Genomic DNA, 18517 nt, shown 5'->3' with positions numbered 1-18517 from the left:
GTGGAGCGCAAAAAACTCCCCCCACCTCGGCTCGAAAAGCTCCGCCTTTCTGCCGTTGGCCTTTTGTCATTGGCTGTTCGGAGCGGCCCCGACGCCGGCGGTGGGCGGGTCCCTTTGTGACGTCACAATCAGCTGTTTGAACGTTCTAATTTCTCAGCCGAGATCAAGTGGGGATTCAGCAATAACAGAAAAATAATAATACTGAGACTACAGCCAGGGGAGGGAGGGCATCCGGACGGGAGGGCAGCTGCGTGCAGTTTGCAATGGTGCATATCTTCTAAGAAGACCAGAGACACCATTTACATCACCATCACCTCTCCCTGCATCTTTTTTTTTTTGAGGGGAGAAGGGTCTTTTTTTAAAAATCTATTATTGATTTTGGTTCACTTCAATTAAAACTACCTCACAGACTGCCTAAAGCTGGTGCTTATTTTTTGTGGGTTTTTTTGTGTACGTGCGTGTGTGTGTGTTTACAAAACATTTGATGACATTAAAGGCAAGGTAAGTGCTACCTCTTCTTTTCTCCCCCGCTAACCCCTGCAAGCGAGTTTATTTTCAAACTTGGGAATCTTCTCTTACTGGTGGAAGAGAACACTCCGTGTGAGAGACATCGATCTTGCCACTGATGTTTTAAGAGCCGATTCTTTTGGTTTTAAGCTCCTTTTTTCCCCCTAATGGCACGTGGCATTCATTTCAAATCGATTTCCTTCTGGTGTGTCATTTTGTATTCCGTCTTATATTTAGTAGTCTCTGTACGGCTCGGTGCACCACCATAGCTTTATGAATATGTTGTTATGGACGCGATGTACTGTAATTTCGTCCTGTGGTTGGCAGAAAAAGAATTAAGAAATTATCCTGCGGTAGATCACATAAACATCAGGAAGGAAAGATCTTTGTTTCGAATTTAGAAGCAAGACGATCTTGGACTCTAGGGAGAGATAGATACTCGAGCGCTCTGAACCTTAGTGAGGAAAAGCTTATGTTTCTTTCATATAAGAGAAAATCACCCCGTTTGACTTCCACATATATATGGCTTCTGACAGTATAGTGCTCCAGGGAGAAAAACGTATCCTCTAAACAACTGCATAGATGCATTTTATTTATTTGTGAAGGGCTTCGTTATTAAACGGAAGGCTGTGAAAAAGAAAGAATGAATATCTGACTCGCTTGTAACTGACTCCCTTTCTTACTTTTATGAAAGAAGACTCTATTGTCTTGACTGCCTTCGGGGACCAGTAGCGGCAATAACAACAACAAAACGATGCAGATATTAATAAAACTCGGCGGGGGGGGCAGGAGAGAGAGAAGACGGAACGGGAAGAGGGAAAAGGAGGAGGCAAAGAAGAAAGCAAAACATTGCCTTGTTTGTGTGGAGCCTGTTTCATTGAGGTCATAAGAGGCGATGGCGAATGGAAAATGTTCCTCATAATTAACTGCAGATCAGAGAGCGCTCGGCGGGCCTGGCGGCTGTTTTTTTCGCTCAGCTGTTTCCCTGGGAGCAAGACAGAAACTAGCTAGGAAGGGAAGACGTCCGTTGCCCCCCTTCAGTCTACCAGCTACCGCTTCGTGTGGATGTGTCATCGGTCGATTTAAAATTGCAGGCTTGGCTAGCTGTTTTTTGGCGCTGCTTTGATGGTCACTATGCCCTCCTTTTGTTTCGTTTGGTTAAGGTCGGGATCTCTCTCTCTCTCTGGGGTTGAATGAATCTCTGCAAGGGACAGAACGACAAGCATCGACTGAACCACTTTTCTTTGGGTATAAATGTGTTTTTGTTTTGGTGCATGTATTTCTGGATCGGGATGCGGCGTCGGGGGGGGGGGAGGAAAATCTGCCACGTTCACCCTTCTATGGAAATTCTTTATCCCTGCCAAGATGGGTCGGTAAGACCCTTAAAACCCTCCATAAAAGAGACTTTAGTAGAGGTCTGGTGGTGTGCCATAATAAGCTTTCGTAAACTACAGCCTACATTACCCGGCTGTGGGCGCTTGTCTTCTCTTTCCAGCAGGTAAAAAGGAACAAAGAGCAGGCTATTTAAAAGTGAAAAACACAATTTGCCACTTTTCTTTAGGCTTCCTGGTGGAAAAACAGCGCTTCGGATGGTTCGTCCGTTTGACTCCTGCTCTGCTCTTCCTAATCATTTCCCTTGTCTTTGCCTCTTTTGTTATTTGTTCCTTCACCCAAGGATTAAGATTAAAGGTGGTTCTGTTTTCCCATTGGCTGCCTGGGATTGGAAGCCTGGGTTGACGTTCGCAAAATTTGCATATGACATTGAGACGTCACCAAGGCCAACCCTTTCCAATCCTTTCCCCCCCCCACTCCTCCCCACCCACGCATATGGAAGTTGTCCTCTCTTGACCTGGCATAAGAAGGCTTCCATGGACCAGAGCGGGCTTGGAGCTCCGTGTAGGCTTTGAATAATTTGCTGGCCACAGAGGCCTGTGTGGAGCAATGGTGTATTTTTATCTGGAAAACACTGCCTTTTTTTTTTTAACTACAATTCTGAGAATCCACCAGCCAGTATATTCATACTGTGCTGGCCTGGAATTCTGGAATTTGTAGGTCTCAGAAATAAACCTTCTGTGCTCTGTTTTTATCTTTATATTGCTGAGCAAAAAGATGTCGTGGACAAATCGGGTCCATGCCAGCGACTGAGATTGATGTTCCTCACCTTTCATCCATTTACTTATCTATGTTACAGATAGTTCAGATTTCAGGTTCATTCCGAACATTGTGTTTTTAAAATGTTGATGCATGGCTGTAACTGGAACACAAAGTCTTTCAAGTTTTGTTTTTAAAGGCGAGGTAGCCAAATGCACAAACATGCAGCTAGAGGCCCTTTGGAATTTGGCAGCTCTGGATCAGATTCATTACCCCAGCCCACCCCATCCGAATGTCAGGTCATGGTCTCCCAGCCTTATCTGACATGGCTTCCTCACATCTAACATCATGTTTATCTAAATGTTTCACCTATCTAATAGGCAAAGCAATTGATGTCTTCTCTCTTTTGTACTTGTTTTTATATATTCATTTATTTAATGCGGAATTCTGTGACAAGAACAGCTTGTCATATTCTATAAAATATATGAATGTATGTGTTATTCAGACTGCCTATGTGATGTTCCTTTTCTAGATTTATTATGTACAGCATCTGATTTTCCTTTATTTATTTTTCCACTACTAGTCATGAGAAGGAAATAGGTAAGGAGATGGAAGCCTTGCCCCACCCTGTTACATACAGTATTGTTAAGTCAGTTCCAACTTACGTCAGCCATCATGAGGTTTCTGGAGTATGGGAGACATTTAGGGAATGATTTCAGGAGTGCCTCACTTCAGTGAGTTTCTATGGCTAAACTGACATTTGAACACAGTTCTCCTGAGTCCTAGTCTAACACTCCATCTGCTACACTACACTGCCTGTCACCCCAATTGACCCTATTCACTGAAAACCTTAATTAGCAGGCTGTCTGGTTTCTGAGATTTCACTGGGTTATTGCCTGCACATCCACAACCAGACATATCTTGTTAAACATAAGAAGAAAGCTACTTTTTCAAAATGTTTTTGAAGAAACTGAAACTGCACCAAACCCCATATTTTGTATTTTCTTCTCTTCCTTTTTTGTTCTTAACCTTGACATTGCCCAGTTGCTGCACTGAATATAATGAGAATTTAATCAGCAATGCTGCAATTCCTCTGATACAAAGAAAAAAAGAAGGAAGGAAAGAAAGAAGAGCACATGAAAGGTCTACATTTCTCTCTTTTCCTTTGCTGAACAGATATGACAGCCTGGTATACCCTAGATTCTCTTAAATCTTTTTATTGCCGACCATTGGCCTTGCTAGCTGGTTGTCTTAAGAACATGGGTGTTTACAAAGGGGAAAGGGTTGTGGTTTGATTCAGTTTGATTTGCAAGTACTGTATTCCCAGAGGAATCTTAGCCATCTTAGGTCTGTTTCAGCAAAAATAACAGATAATCTTGAGGCACCTTAAAGACTGACAAACATGTTTGCATTCAAAGTGCCAGAAGACTACTGATTTTGTAGTTGTGTATCAGAAGCAGCTGTGTTACTGTCTTTGAAGAATTAGGGAGTTCTTTTCCCTGTCTCATTAAGAAATGAGGATTTGGGCCTTTGTGTGCTTTAAGGTTTAGGAGGAAGGTTGGGCAATGTGTGGCTAGGTGCGACATATTTAGATCCCAAACACAGCTGAGTACAGATGGCAAAGTGAGGGATCAGGCTACTTCTTCATGCACAATCATGGTATTTGAGTAGGAGGTGATAAGAGGACAGCAATTCTCAAGCACCATAGCATAAGGACATACTGCCTTTGTTTGGTGTGGCGGTGTAGATATTCTTAGATTTGTTTTGGAAAGTTTTCCATAGTGTGGTTTCAATGCCCATTCTGTTCTGAAGTGGTTGGAAGGGTTTATCTGGAGAAGAAATTTTCTCATTCTGAATAGGTAGTTTGCTGCTATTATAATAGCTCTGTTCAATTCTAGAAGCCTCGTCCCAGTTAATTACAAAAAAAGAGCTACCCACTCCTCCCTTCTTATAGTGTTGTGTTCATGTGCATCACTAGCTGCTGTTTTTCAAATGTTCCTTCTTGGGGTTTTTCCCCCCTGCTGGTGTTACCTAAGAGGATTATTCGGGAGAGCCTGTGATTCATAGAACAAATTGCTTAGGAGAATGCAGAATAACACATTTCAGTTCTGGTTTAGTTTTTATCTGCCAAATGACGAGCATTCAAAAACGTTGGTTCCTTCAAAATAAGGTATGGTCTGATATCATGAAGCCAGCTTGTCTATTCTCATGAGACAACTAGAAGACTGATACCTGTTTCCCAGTGGATCTTCTAGAGAAGGGATGAGCAAACGGCCCCCTCTATAATGTTAGATGTTGTTACTGTAGACCCTTTTTTCCAACACCCCCCTGTGCTGGATGTGCTGGCAAGGACTCTTGGGAGTTGCAGTCAAATCACATCTACATGTTGCACTCTCCTTTTCTAGAGGATCTTGTGTGGTAAAAGGAAGGGCAATCTTTTGAGGTTGAACACTGGTCAAAATCCTGTCACTTAGCCTAGTAAATCTCACGAGAGGAGTTCCATTGAGTCAATTCCAGTCATCCTCAGATAGCATGGGGATTGGGCGGGCTGTAGCTCAACCCATTTAGCTGGAGAATGCAAGTCGGTGTAAGCCATGCTAGCTGAGGCATTCTGGAGGCTATTGTCCAAAAATTAATATTTCTGAGCTATGGCCAATATGCACATAAATACAACCTTAGAGCGGTTGTTTAAGTGAATAAGAGTACTTTCTCCCACATCTATTCCCACCTCCTAACACATCTGGAAGCCTTTTAGTAAGTTTCTTTCCTAAATGTTTAAATCCGGCTGTGTTTATGGCCTTCTAGAAGCAAAGTAAGCTAGCTTGCATAAAACACTTTTTTAAAATGAAGAAACAGGACTCAGCAGATCCTGCAGGGATTTAATAGTGCATTGTTCAAAATCATTATTGTCCCTTTGGATGTACTGGCTAATTTTATATACCTAGAATTATGCATGACTGATGCATTTTGATGCAGAATATAGAGAGAACTAGGCATATCATGCAGGCATTTTGTGACGGTTTTCCTAAATTTCAACTAATTGCCATGTACAGTGTTTTTTTGCAGATAAAAACTGGCTGTGGCAAAAACCATCCAAACAAATCATCTGTATTTTCTATTAGAGTAGTTTTTTCTTTCAACTAATATAATGTATCAGAAACAAAATATGTCTTGTGTCCTTCATTCTCAAGCAAACCATAGTGCTGAGGAACAGAGATTATATAAACTAGTTAACAGTAAATTGGCTCAGTTCAGGGAGGAGATTGTAATTCTTAGTTGCTGCAAAAAGTATAAGATTAGTACATTTAATCCTAACCACAAACCTACCGCTACTGCTAACTTTCAAACACACCTGAATTTTTCTCAGATCAGAAAATGCCCAGCAGCTTACACAGTGCAAGTGTGTGTGCTTTTTCTTTTGTGTGTTGACGAAGTTGAAAAGTTTGTAGACGATATGTGTTGGAGTACCACACCCATCATCCCCAATAGCTGTCATAAGTGGACAACTTGGAGCTGATGAGGCGTGTCATCTAACATGATGCCAGATCAAAGAGGACTCTTTTCCCGGGGGTAGATACAAGGATGACCAACCCTGGCATCCTACCAGGAGTTGTTGGAATGACCGGACTCCCTAATTGGATTGTAATGCAGATGCACAAACAACATGGAAGGACCCAAACACATGTGTATATAAAGTACAAGAGAGGCACCTATAGATTCTATCTCCTGTAGAAGGTAGTGTGAGAAGAGACGAGACATGGTTCTCAAAGTGCTTCTGGATGTTTAACAAAAACCTCACAGTTCATTCTGGGAAACAGTATTCTTTCCCTCTAACTATATTCTGAAATTCACTGGACAATTTTTAATAAATACACACTGACATTTTCAAAAATCCCATTTCTGTTTGTATTGTATTGTTTTCAGTGCCTTGCCCCTTTTTCTTTTCTCTTCCTGCAAGCAGACGAAGGGAGATAGCACAACTAGTATTAGGAACTAAGGATGTAAAAGGAAAAGAAGAAGAAAAGCAGGTTTAGACTAAATGTTGGGAGAAACTACCCAAAAGTTAGAAGTGTTTTACAATCCGCCCTTAACAGACTGTCTTGGAAGTACTTATCTGGAAGCATTTAATCGGAGGTCACAGAGCCATCTGTTAGGGTTGCTCCAGTTGCACGTGACCTTGCAGATTCTGCACTGAGGTGGGGATGGGAATGGTAACCTCCAAACTCCTTTGCGATTCTGAAATGTTACGATTCTAAAGAGACTGTAGAGGTGGACAACCAGGCAGGACAGGACATCAGTGTTAATGACTAATGGAGACACTCAGGAGCCTCATGGTGATGTAATTAATTTCCTACTGTGCAGAATTTGGGAGTGACTGGCCAAGGGCAAGAAGAGGAGATAATGAAAAATCAAGGGGTGGAGAAGTTTACATGCAGGAACTGAATCTCCCAAAGCAGAGCTTGGTGGCACCAACATCCTCTTTCTTGATTTTGAATGAAGGGGGAAGAGGAGACTTTGTCCCCCTGAAACTGTAATCCCCTCTCACTGTGAGCAGATGGTGCCTGCTAGGCTTACCGTTATACAGCCTGAGCCCTGTCACTTTCTTCTTTAGACACAATAGGGGAGAGGGGGGATGCATACAGTTATTCCCTATTTCCTGCATCCTGCTGGGACAGATTGCCTCAGAACTGGGTCATATGAAGACACAGAGCATTTCCACCCCCAGTGCTTACTTGTGGGTGGGTGGGTGAGTGTGAGCTTCGTCGGTCTCATAGCCCACATTTCTATTCCCCGTGAAATGTCTTCAGAGCATTTGTGGCTTCCCACTATGTTGTCCTCAAGTAAGGCTCGCTAACCCAAGGGTAATCTAATCTTGGCCGAGTAAAAACTAGAAAGGGACAATGGTTGTGGCTGCAGATCTTGGCTTCTTTATTCACTACATTCAATAATAAAGTAGGATCTGCCCCTCCCAAAAAGTCACCATTTGGAGTAATCCCATTCAATATGCCAGCCAGCTATGAGCCATTTCAGAGTGCTCACTTTTATTCCCCACCTTTCCCACTTTTTTGGCCCTTTCCTGCAATAATCCCTTAACCATATCTGGCAATGCAGTGTTTGATTATCACTGAACTTCCTCAATCCTGATCAGGCTATTCTGGGTTTCTACATTAACTTTTTTTTAATGCAATTTTCTTTCTTTCTTTCTTTCTTTCTTTCTTTCTTTCTTTCTTTCTTTCTTTCTTTCTTTCTTTCTTTCTTTCTTTCTTTCTTTCTTTCTTTCTTTCTTTCTTCTTCTTCTTCTTCTTCTTCTTCTTCTTCTTCTTCTTCTTCTTCTTCTTCTTCTTCTTTTTGTGCATTTCTGCAAATCAGACCAGCTCATACCTCCCTTTTGAAATTTGCTTTCCCTCTCGAAGTTATTTATTCATTTTTTGTGTATAATTTTTGTGTATATTTGTATGTTTTTATTTATGTATCTGGAAGCCACCTAGAGTGGTCGCAAGACCAGATGGGCGGGGTATGTATGTATGTATGTATGTATGTATGTATGTATGTATGTATGTATGTATGTATGTATGTATGTATGTATGTATGTATGTATGTATGTATGTATGTATGTATAAATAAATAAATAAATAAATAAATAAATAAATAAATAAATAAATAAATAAATAATATTTCCATCCCACTTTTAATTCAGTGATTTCAAAGCAGTAGAGATGCCACCTTAGATGCACTACTTTCATTTCATTTCCGTGGCTGAGGAAGGTCAGGCCTGATGAATATTTGGATGGGAGACCACCAGGAATGTCTAGATAGATCTAGCGGGGAAAAGTCCTGCCTGAAATTGCTCTTGATTGCCTCATTATCCTGTTAACCTGGCTTTATCTGGTTTCTGGGTCTGCTTATCCCCATTCCACTGTTGCCAGCAGCAGCTAGCCCACTCCCAAACCTTGCTTGCCCCCTGTGATAATATTACCTTCCTCTCTGACATCACAAACTCCCACCATCTTGGTCTCAGGTTTTGGCCTTGAAATCCCAGGGAATGGGATGCTGTTGACCCATAAAGCTGAGGGCTGGGGAGTTCCTGAAACAGCAGGAAAGGTGACACAAGAGGCTACAAGGAAACTGGCAACAGAGATTGCCAGCTTTTCATGCCATTTTTGCTTTGCCTTCTGTGATCAGGAGGGTTCTTTTCATGTCTGGAATGGTTAATCTAGAGCCAACTCAATGGGTACTATCTTTGGGGCACTGTGTACAGAATTGCAGCTTTCATCTGTTTAACTTCTATTCCTTATTTTTCTCTTCCTTTTAAGTTGATTACAGTAAAGATATAACTATATTCACACAATGTTCATGTGAAACTGTGCTAGCAATAATTATTTCACATGTGTAACATCACATGAAGTGCAAACCTTTATGTTGCAATTACGGTATGTTTTCCCCTATTTTTAAATGGCACACCTGTAATTCAGATAAGAAGCTGTTGCATACCTAGTACTACTGCCAGTCTGAACTGTTCCTCTGGTGTAGATATGGGTACAGTCATACATTTTTAGAAGTGACTGGATGACACATAGCAAAGTTTTATCTGTTTATAGACACCAGTAGTGATGTTGATGGAGCGATCAGGCTTAAAAGTGCAGGCATTTGTCAAAGTAAATAGTTAAACCCCCAAGAAGAATAAAAAAAATGTAGGCAGCATGGTTGATCTCTATCAACAAACCACTTCCAACATTTTAAAAAATCTCCTCCAGGACCTCTTCTTGGTCTTTAGTACAGCTAGTGCATCTCAATTATTTATTTAAGTCCAAGCCATCCCAGATATGTTGTATTAAACAAAGATAGCACACAAAGATGTATGCAGTGCTTCTGGATAACTAGTCCTTCTTGTCTCTGCCAGTTCCTGTGAGGACTGCAGCTATGACGAGGGGACCCTGGGAAGTCTGAAGGGGTGAGGGAGGACTTCATAATCTTTGATGATCAGAGTGTCCCATCACCTCAACTCTGGGAGCTGTGACACCACTATTGTCAGGGTATTTTGAGTGGACTGCCTTGGTGGGTGGTGGACTCTCCTTCACTGGAGATTTTTTTTTAAAAGAGCCTGGATGGCAACTTGTCAGGGGTAATTCAGTTGTGGATTTTATGCTTTGGAAAGGGTTGAACTCAGAGGCCCATCAGGCCCCTTCTAGCTCTACAGTTCTGTGATTCTATGATTCTAGTTAGATGGAAACCCTTGGTTATTCAACTACAAGTAAATAATTTTGTAAACATTATGTCTCCCTTTCCCGGATTTTCTTCAAGCCCCTTTACAGTCATTTGGGAGGATGTTGTGAAAAGGTGTCTGGTGAAATCTCTGGTCTCTCTTGCTGTGTGTTGCATGGTGAAATCCTGTACACTTCTGCTAAGCTTGTCCCACAGAACATTTGATACCCTGCAAAGTTGTGCCTGTGATCTGGAATCTGGAGCAGAATCTTGTTTATATGAAGTTATTTTTCATCGGTCTTTGAGCAGGATAATGTTCCATATAAACAGATTAAGATGTGTCCCTTTTCTTTTCAGGGAAAAAAATGGTCCCTTTCTCTCTTACTGCTGGGAGAGTAAGATATAAAGGATGCCTTGTCATAAGTGAACATGCACCACCACCACCCCATGCCCACAATGTCTTCCCTCAGTTATCTGGACAGACAATTGTTCCTTTTCCCTCTTGGTTTTGCTGCCATCTGCATTGCTCACATTTCCTGTTCTCAGCTGTTGCTCAGTGCTGTGCAATGTAAATTGCAGTCCTTCCACCCACTCCACTGCCTGCCTACTATTGCTGCCGCCACCACAATCTTCTTTTCAATTTCACTAATGTTACTGCATTTCAGGAGGGATTTGTTGATTGGTTGAAGGGCTGAAAAATCCATTGTTGTTCTTAGGATGAGTACAGCTGAGCTTGTTTGTGAGGGACACTGCTAAAGGCTGGAGCTGAGAAGGCTTTAAAGGGATCCTGAGCTAGGAATATTTGGGTACTGCCCCTGAGAGAGTTCGTATCCAAATCAACCATTTACCCTAATAGCATGCCCACCCGCCCGCCCACCAGTACATGCGGGTAATTTCCCAGACTTGAAAACAGTTCTGTATACTCTTAATTCTGAGAACAGTCTCCTTCTCTTTCAAGAGTCTTCAGAGATATTACAGGCAACAGGGGAACACAATCCACTTATGCATACGTTTTCTGGTTATGTTCTCCATGTGAGGTAGTACTTTTCCTCTTAAATATATTCTGTTAAGAAATACAAATTCTGACCATGATAAATTGATCTTGTCCATCCATTGAGGTAATTCCAAGACATATTGATGCCTAAGGTGGAGCAAGAAATGGTGTCTGCTGCCCTCAATCAGATAAATCAATTGCGTAGCACAGAACGCCTGTCATGCTACTATGGGAGCTAAAGCAGAACAAGCTCACAACCATTTCCCCACTTCCTTTGCTGTACAAAACACAGCAAGAATAAACCAGATAACTAACAAACTCAATCAACTGCTATTTTGAATATGCAATTTAAAATCTGCTTCCTAAGGCAGTGCCCTCACTCACCTAATGGCAGGACTGGCCCTATTTTTCTGTGTATGCAGCAACTCCTTTGCAGTGTCTGCCAGGACAAATGGCACCATCTCTTTTCCATCAATAAAGCTGGCTTAAAACCCTTTTTCTGCCTGTGGCAGAGCAACAAATGCCCCAACAATCTCCAGTCAAAGAGCATTATATTCAAGGCCAGTCTCACAATCACTACTCCTTCACAGTAAAAATACAGCAATGTATGAAATAAACAAAAATGTCCTGCCCCTTCCTTGACACCTCAAGACAGTTGCCTGAAATGGCTGCCTCATTCTGCCTGACAGCAGAACTGGCCCTGTAAATACAACCTTTTAAAGCTTGTGATTAATATGACAACTTTAAACCTGGTATGTGCTGGGAAATGGGTTCTATTTTAAGCTGGGACACTCCGGGAGTCCAGACTACATACATAAATATGCAAGAACTGAAACACTGGTTACACAGGAAACAGCTTTTGCAAACAAACAGTGCTCTTTCACACATGTATGAATGTATGAATTCAAGGTGGAATGCAACAGGACAATCTCTAGTAAGAGTGCCTTTTGGATCCCATTAAAATTAGTGGGAGTCATGTTTATATATGGAAAATATAGGAAGATATATAAATTGTCCCAGGCAAACGATAAGTAAACCACATCTTATTTGTCCCACAGCCTTATGATTTAACCTAACCTACCAAACTTCTCCTACACCTTCAGGATTCATCCATTGGTGCCATGTCGTATATGTGTTGCTGGCATCATAATGACTTCCATTACAACTCTCTCCTTAGGTACTGGCTGCCATCCATCATTGTTATGTGTGGGTCCCCAAAGGCATTAAACTAAAGGCTTTTGATAGGACAAGGGCTGTTTTCATGGAAAAAGAAGAAGGCACCATCTGCCCCTGAACCAAATCATATCCCTGTACAAATCCAGTTGGACAGAACCAGCAGGATGTGGAGAATAGGTCTTCTGTAGTCAGCAGAAGTGATGGAGAGAGTGCAGGAAACAAGGCATCTATGCAATACGTTGTGGGGCAAGTATTATGCTATGGGCAAAAACTGCTAGGATGAATTAAAGACTTCTAGGTAGAAAATTACACGCCAGCTGCAGTTACCATTATGCTTTTTTTTCTGGGCTCTCAAACCTCGGATCCCTTCTGTGATGCATTCAGTGTCCTTGTATCATACAGCTGGCTGAAACAGAAACTCTGGAGCTACATTGTTGTTTGCAGGAAGCTGGAGTTGGAGGATGGTTGTGTGTAGACCCACAGCTAGTACCAGATCAGGGACTGAATGAATGGTTGATATGAAAAGGAAGACCTGAATTCAGAGTTTGGCCATGTTGGCTAGGGGATTCTAGGAGCTGTAGTCAGGAAGGTAAAAATAAAAAAGCCCACTGCAATGCTAGAAGAGATTACGGAGTGTGTTGATTAAAGTGCTGTACCCTGGCTGTTTATTCAGGTGTCAGCATCAATGAATTTGGTGGATTTATGTGTGACTAGACGTGCATAGGATTGCAGGTCACATTGAGAAGACCTTGGTACAAATCCCTCCTCCCCAACTATAAAGATAGAAAATAAACCATGTAAAGACAATGGCCAATAAACCTTCCTCATTAGAGAGGACAATAGGAGATACAGTTCTGCATAATACTTGCATGTTCTGATTTCTAGACAAATGTTGGGGAGAAATTACTGGAATTTCAGTAGAAATAAAATGCATCTCATCAAAGTGGGGAAGACTTTGATCAGGTGATGCATGCACCTGCTGAGTCTGCTCTCTAGATGCTCAAAGTTTGGTAGGCATAGACTCTGATCTTAACTCACTACTACCTCAGCCTTTTTTCTTGAGATTTTGACATGGTTTAGTTCACTTACTTCATAATATTGTAAATCTGCAGTGGCTGGAAGGTCCTTGGCTTCTGCCCTCTAGTACTGTTCCAATGATATCACTATTAAGAAAATTATCTGAAAAACTAGTAGGAATATTTATGATCCATCACTTTCTAGAACCTAACATCAAAACTGTTTCTTTATGGTGTCCTCTGTTGGTTCTGGTTGAATATATAACTAGCTTTCAAATACTTGTTTATGACAAATTCAGAGTCACTGAAGCATAGTGTTCAAGACCATTCTACTCTGAAATAAGGACTTGCAACTTTTGATTGAATATTTCCAGGTTTTCGACTCACGAGGTGACTTCAAGCCAGTCACAATCTCACACATAGGGTTGCTGAGAGAACAGCTCAGTATCAACGCGCTGTAAACACCTCTGGACTCAAAGTAACAGTAATAAAGGGAAAGGGGGAATGAGATGGATAGAAGAAGCCATGGATTTAAATTACAGGTAGAAAACTGCAAGCTGATTCCTTGGGAGAAGTTTATAGTAGTGGAGCTTGTGTGGTGGGGGGGCGAATGTAGAGTAGCTGTAGAATTTGTTTCTTCAGAATTCAGGGAAAGGATAGATGGTCATCGCCTGAGGACTCTTTAGGAATCTCTTCCTAGTATTTTGCCATAAGGAGTGCCACTTCTTACTACAAGGTCTATTACTGCTATTACTACTGCAGGAGAAATGTAGGGAACAACGACAGCCACTCTTTGTGGCCTTCATAGATCTCACAAAGGCAGGGACTTGGTTAGCAGGGATTTGGTTAGCAGGGATGGCCTTTTTAAAGTACTTCCCAAGATTAGATGTCCATCTCGACTCCTTAACATCATCAGGTCCTTTCATGAGGAAATGAAGGACACTGTAGTTCTTGATGGCTCAACATTAGATGCCTTTGACATCCGAAGCAGAGTGAAACAGGGCTGTGTCCTCACACCAACCCTGTTTGGGACCTTTTTTGCTGTCATGCTGAAGCATGCCTTTGGAACTGCGTCTATCTCTGGACTAGATCAGATGGAAAGCTCTTTAATCTCTCTAGATTGAAAGCAAAGATCAAAGTCAAAGTGAAATGCATGCAGGACTTCCTCTTTGCTGATGATGCAGCCGTTGTTGGCCACTCTGCTGAGGACCTCCAACAACTCATGAATCGTTTTAGCAAGGCCTGCCAAGACTTTGGACTAACAATCAGCCTGAAGAAAACACAAGTCATGGGCCATGGCGTGGATTCACCTCCCTCTATTACCATCTACATGCAAAAATTGGAGGTTGTTCATGACTTTGTGTACCTTGGCTCAACAATCTCTGACACTCTCTCCCTAGATGTCAAGCTGGATAAACGCATTGGGAAAGCAGCTACCATGTTCTCTAGACTCACAAAGGAAGAGGGAGTAAGCAAAGAAAGGATGAAACTAATAAGTTAATTGAATTACAGTAGGGCATGAAAACTAGGAGGGTTGTGCCAAAGGCTTCACAGGATCATGGTAACATGCAAGTTTTCTGGATGCAGTCCTAAGCCCTTAGGGCCAACAAAGGAGAAACAACAGTCTTTTGAGGTAGTTAGAGACCGTTGGGAAGCAAAGATCATGGGTGGGTGTTTATAGATCACCATTGATGTCTTTCCTGCTAATGTGGTTTGAGAAAGGCATCAGAAGGAACATTGCCATTTGTCTGAGACTGCAGCCCCACAGACTGTGGGGCAAATAGAAACAGAAAAAGAACTCATGCTATGACAGTTTAGTCTTATTTATATAATTCCCATCCATCAATATCACAAACTGGTGGTCAACACATGTAGTGTGAATGAGAAGAGAATGTATGCAGGGCTTATTTGCATGTTTGTGGGAGGAAGTAGGTTAATATTAGTGAAAGGAAACAGGAGATGTAGGAAAGTTCCTCACATGGGGCATCCTGGAAGCAGAGAGAGCTCAACTCAGTATTTGAAGATTCTTATCCAGTAAAACTGAGATAAACCTAAACTAGGCATAAAAGATGCTGCATACTCTTCTGGTTCCATGCTGTCACTGTGACTGGCAACTGAGTCAGTATTCCGCCCATTATTTTGCATCCTGCACATTGCCTGATCCTTAGCAGGAATCTAGAAGATAGTGGCAGCATGTGCAAGGGAAGAGCAGTCACCACCCAAAAACATGGCAGAGAATATATGGGGTGGGGGAATCCACAAACTTGTCTTTTATTTCCAGGAATGTAAGGTGGAGGTGCATTTTTAAAAAATGCAGAAAAAAATTATTTTGAGAAAATGTGACTAACTTCTGGTTATCGTTATTCAGAGTACACAAACACCATCCTCAGGTCTCCGATGAATAATTCTAGATACATCTTGCATTAGTTCAGTGGTTTAGATATCTGGTTGGGAGTTCGATTCCCCACTGTGCCTCCTTGACAGGGGCTAGACTCAATGATCCATAAAGTCCGTTCCAGCTGTGCAGTTTTAAGATAAGGATGATGCACATGTGTATTATGTTGCTGCTCTTCTGTATGCCTGTGGCAGGTGTGAGGGAAGGCAGTGTTGTGTCAAGCTCTAAAGAAAAGCTATGATATATTTTGTGTCAAAATCTGTCCTGTAAATTCCCCATTTTTTCCTTCCCCGTAAAGGAAGATTCCATTTTTCTGCTTCATTCATTTCTTTAGAATGTCTTGTTTGTTTGTTTGTTTGTTTGTTTGCAAGCTGAGCTTAGCATTGTGAGGTGGCAAAGAGAGCTCCCTTTTCTTTGTTTTCCTACTGCTCAGCTCATCACTGTTCTGCAGTTTTCTGGCTGCCTATACTTTCTGATCTTAAAAATCTCTGTGGTGGAGGCATTATATGACCTTCCCCTGAGCTTCAGCTGAAGTGTGGGAAACCCGGAATGCTGCAGGATGTCAGAGAAATAGTTGTGTAGTTTAAGGTAGGACATGTACAAACATAACTTTGTCCATCTCATAAGTAAAGGTAAGCATGAGATCCCAAGCCCCCCCCTTCCTCCTCCTTTGATCAGTTTTAAATCAAACCTAAGAGTACAGTTGAAAGAAATGCAGAAGAAAATTTTGTCAGTATTCTAACATGTAGAAGGCAATGTCAAGTAAAATGACCAAGGCTAATTGAGATTATGATCCATGCAAAGATTTCCTTCCCCTCCTTTCTCCAGGCCATCTGAGTTCCTCGTGATTCCAAAAGCTTTTGCCTTCCAGAGGCCCTGAATGAATTTTTTCTTTCTTTGCAGGCCTTTGCACTGAAGCCAAGTGAAAAACCTTATGATTGCACTATATGTAACTCAACTCGGATTTTGCTAAGGAACAAACAGCTCCTGCCTTTCAGAAGGAATTGTCCATCTGCTAATCCCAACTTGTGCTCTCCATCAGCATCTTCCAGCTCCTCAGACAGAAACAGACGTTTACAAATACATTGCCATCCTTCTCCCTAAGTCCACCTCAGAAAGAGTTCTCCAGCCATGTTCCAGCGCTTCACAAGCCTCTTCTTCAGTGAAAGCAGTGCACCTGGGGACCTTGTGGAACCCAAGCCTTTTGTCTCTAGAGAGGAAGAAGAAGATGGTTGGCTCATTATTGATATACCAGGTGAGAAACGTCGGAGGAAATTGTTAGATTCTAAAGAACGCCCTCATTCCCAAAATGGAAAACTGTGGAATTGTAGTCAACCGCAATTATAAAGCAGAAACTGGAAAATCTCCCCTGAGGACAAGCTCCTGATACATTTGTCATGATAAATGGTTATGTCTGAGGAACGAGTACTTCTTAGAGTTGTGCAGATTCCTCTTTTTGGACTGCAGTGCTTATGGAAACTATAGTCCAAAAATACAAATCTGTGCCCTCTAGTGCGTCTTTCTAATTTTTTGGAGCTTCTGGAGTTTAACTGTACCACATTACAGGTAATACAGTGTTGCTTTTGAGCTCATATTAGGTTTTATGAAATAATGTAATGACCTGTAACGTTCTTTTTGATGGTTATGGCAAGAAAAATTGATGTGTTACTACTAAATCATTTGGTGGAGAAGTCATTTGCAGGAATGTTGCGGGAAGCCAATCATTTTTGCATTTTAAAGTATATTTTTAGAAGTATCTGGTTAATATCTTTTCACCCACCAGGGAGTTCTGGGAACAGTAGTCCAAAATCAAAACAACAAAACACAACACAATACCTTTCTTTGTGGGAGTTGAAAGATCTCTTCAATAAACTTCTATGGTGTTTCAAAATTTCTGAGCTAAATCCAACTGTTAGTGGCGAGTAGAGTAGACCCATTGAATCATCGGTGTTACATTAGTAAATCCCACTCATTCGGGGGGGGGGGTATTCTCGTTGGGATTAACAATTGCCTTTAAACCCATATTAGTGTAATATATGTTTAGATTAACCTAATGAGCAGAAAAAATGTGCAAGCTTTTCAAATTACCTTATGTCTTTTTGAGGCAAAATGTTACAAAAGAGAAGTTGGACTGGAAGGGGGGACAGGAAGGGAAAAACTGACTTGATTTTGAAATTATAAGGGCTGCAGAGAAAATTTATCTCATGAGGCCATTATTCATAAATTTGAAAGGAAAGAAATTCATAAGGGGAGAACTTTGGGAGAAATTTTCATGGGTAAGGGCAGAGTTCTTCTGCTTAACCAACTTACTTCATGGCTGCAAAGTATGTGGATATATCAGGGAAGCTGCAGAGGGACAATGAGATGTGTAATACAAAGAGTATGTTGGCTGTATAGCTCAGTAGTTTAGGTATCTGGCTCCAGAGTCAGAGGTTGGGAGCTCAATTCCCCACTGTACCTTTTGCAAGCAGATACAGCCTGTGTGGCCTTGAGCAAGCTGCACAGTCCCAAGACACCCTCAGAAGAAGGGAACGGTAAACCACTTCTGAATATTCTCTGCCTGGAAAACCCTGAAAATGTGTTGCTATAATTCAGACTTGACTTGAAGGTACATGATTATTATTAATACAAAGAGCATGGCATTTGTAGCAACCTGCAATGTTATGAGAAGCGAGCTCAAAAATATAACCAAAAGAAATTCTGAAGAACCTTGAAAGCAAGGCAGGAAAATTGAAGCCTCTTTCATGTGAAAAATAAAATATTTGAGCAATTGAAGGGCAAACGAAGGCACAATATTGGCTTCACCCTTTCCCTACAACTGGATGCCATGCTGCTGTCCCTAAAATTGGCTGCAGGGTTTAGGGGGGTTAAGTTATATTATTAGACAAGATGTATCTATAATTATTCTTCCACAGTACAGAATTTTGGAAAAACTCAGGGGAGGTACTGGACCTTGAAGAATCAAAATAATTACTCAATTAACATTGTTCTGGAAAACATTCTGATTTTTGTTTCTTACCTCCCAAGAAACAGAAGGCAACTCTGCAGAATTATTTCTTTAAAAAGTATTCACTGTTTTTTGAGGGGTGCTTCTGAATCCCAACAATACAATGGTTTAGAATACAGTAGTGTGCA

At 41.4% G+C, this 18517-nt stretch overlaps 1 protein-coding gene across 7 annotated transcripts in view; it reads left to right on the top strand.

Moving 5' to 3' along the window:
• Nucleotides 1-73: 73 nt before the first annotated feature.
• Nucleotides 74-18517, top strand: part of TP53INP2 (tumor protein p53 inducible nuclear protein 2) — a 37334-nt gene continuing 18890 nt past the window's right edge. For 3 of the 7 annotated variants that reach the window (XM_078393238.1, XM_020801126.3, XM_020801124.3), the window contains exons 1-2: nucleotides 112-501; nucleotides 16286-16637. In XM_078393238.1, the coding sequence (XP_078249364.1) occupies nucleotides 16514-16637 (124 nt within the window). In that variant the 5' untranslated portion in view covers nucleotides 112-501; nucleotides 16286-16513. Of the gene's footprint in view, nucleotides 502-527; nucleotides 1756-16285; nucleotides 16638-18517 lie in introns of those variants that run through there. The other 4 variants (XM_078393236.1, XM_078393239.1, XM_078393237.1 and 1 more) reach the window with 4 other exon arrangements.

This window comes from Pogona vitticeps, chromosome 4 (genome assembly GCF_051106095.1).
Source record: "Pogona vitticeps strain Pit_001003342236 chromosome 4, PviZW2.1, whole genome shotgun sequence".
Lineage (NCBI taxonomy): Eukaryota > Metazoa > Chordata > Lepidosauria > Squamata > Agamidae > Pogona > Pogona vitticeps.
This window is presented reverse-complemented; position numbering and strand designations above follow the sequence as displayed.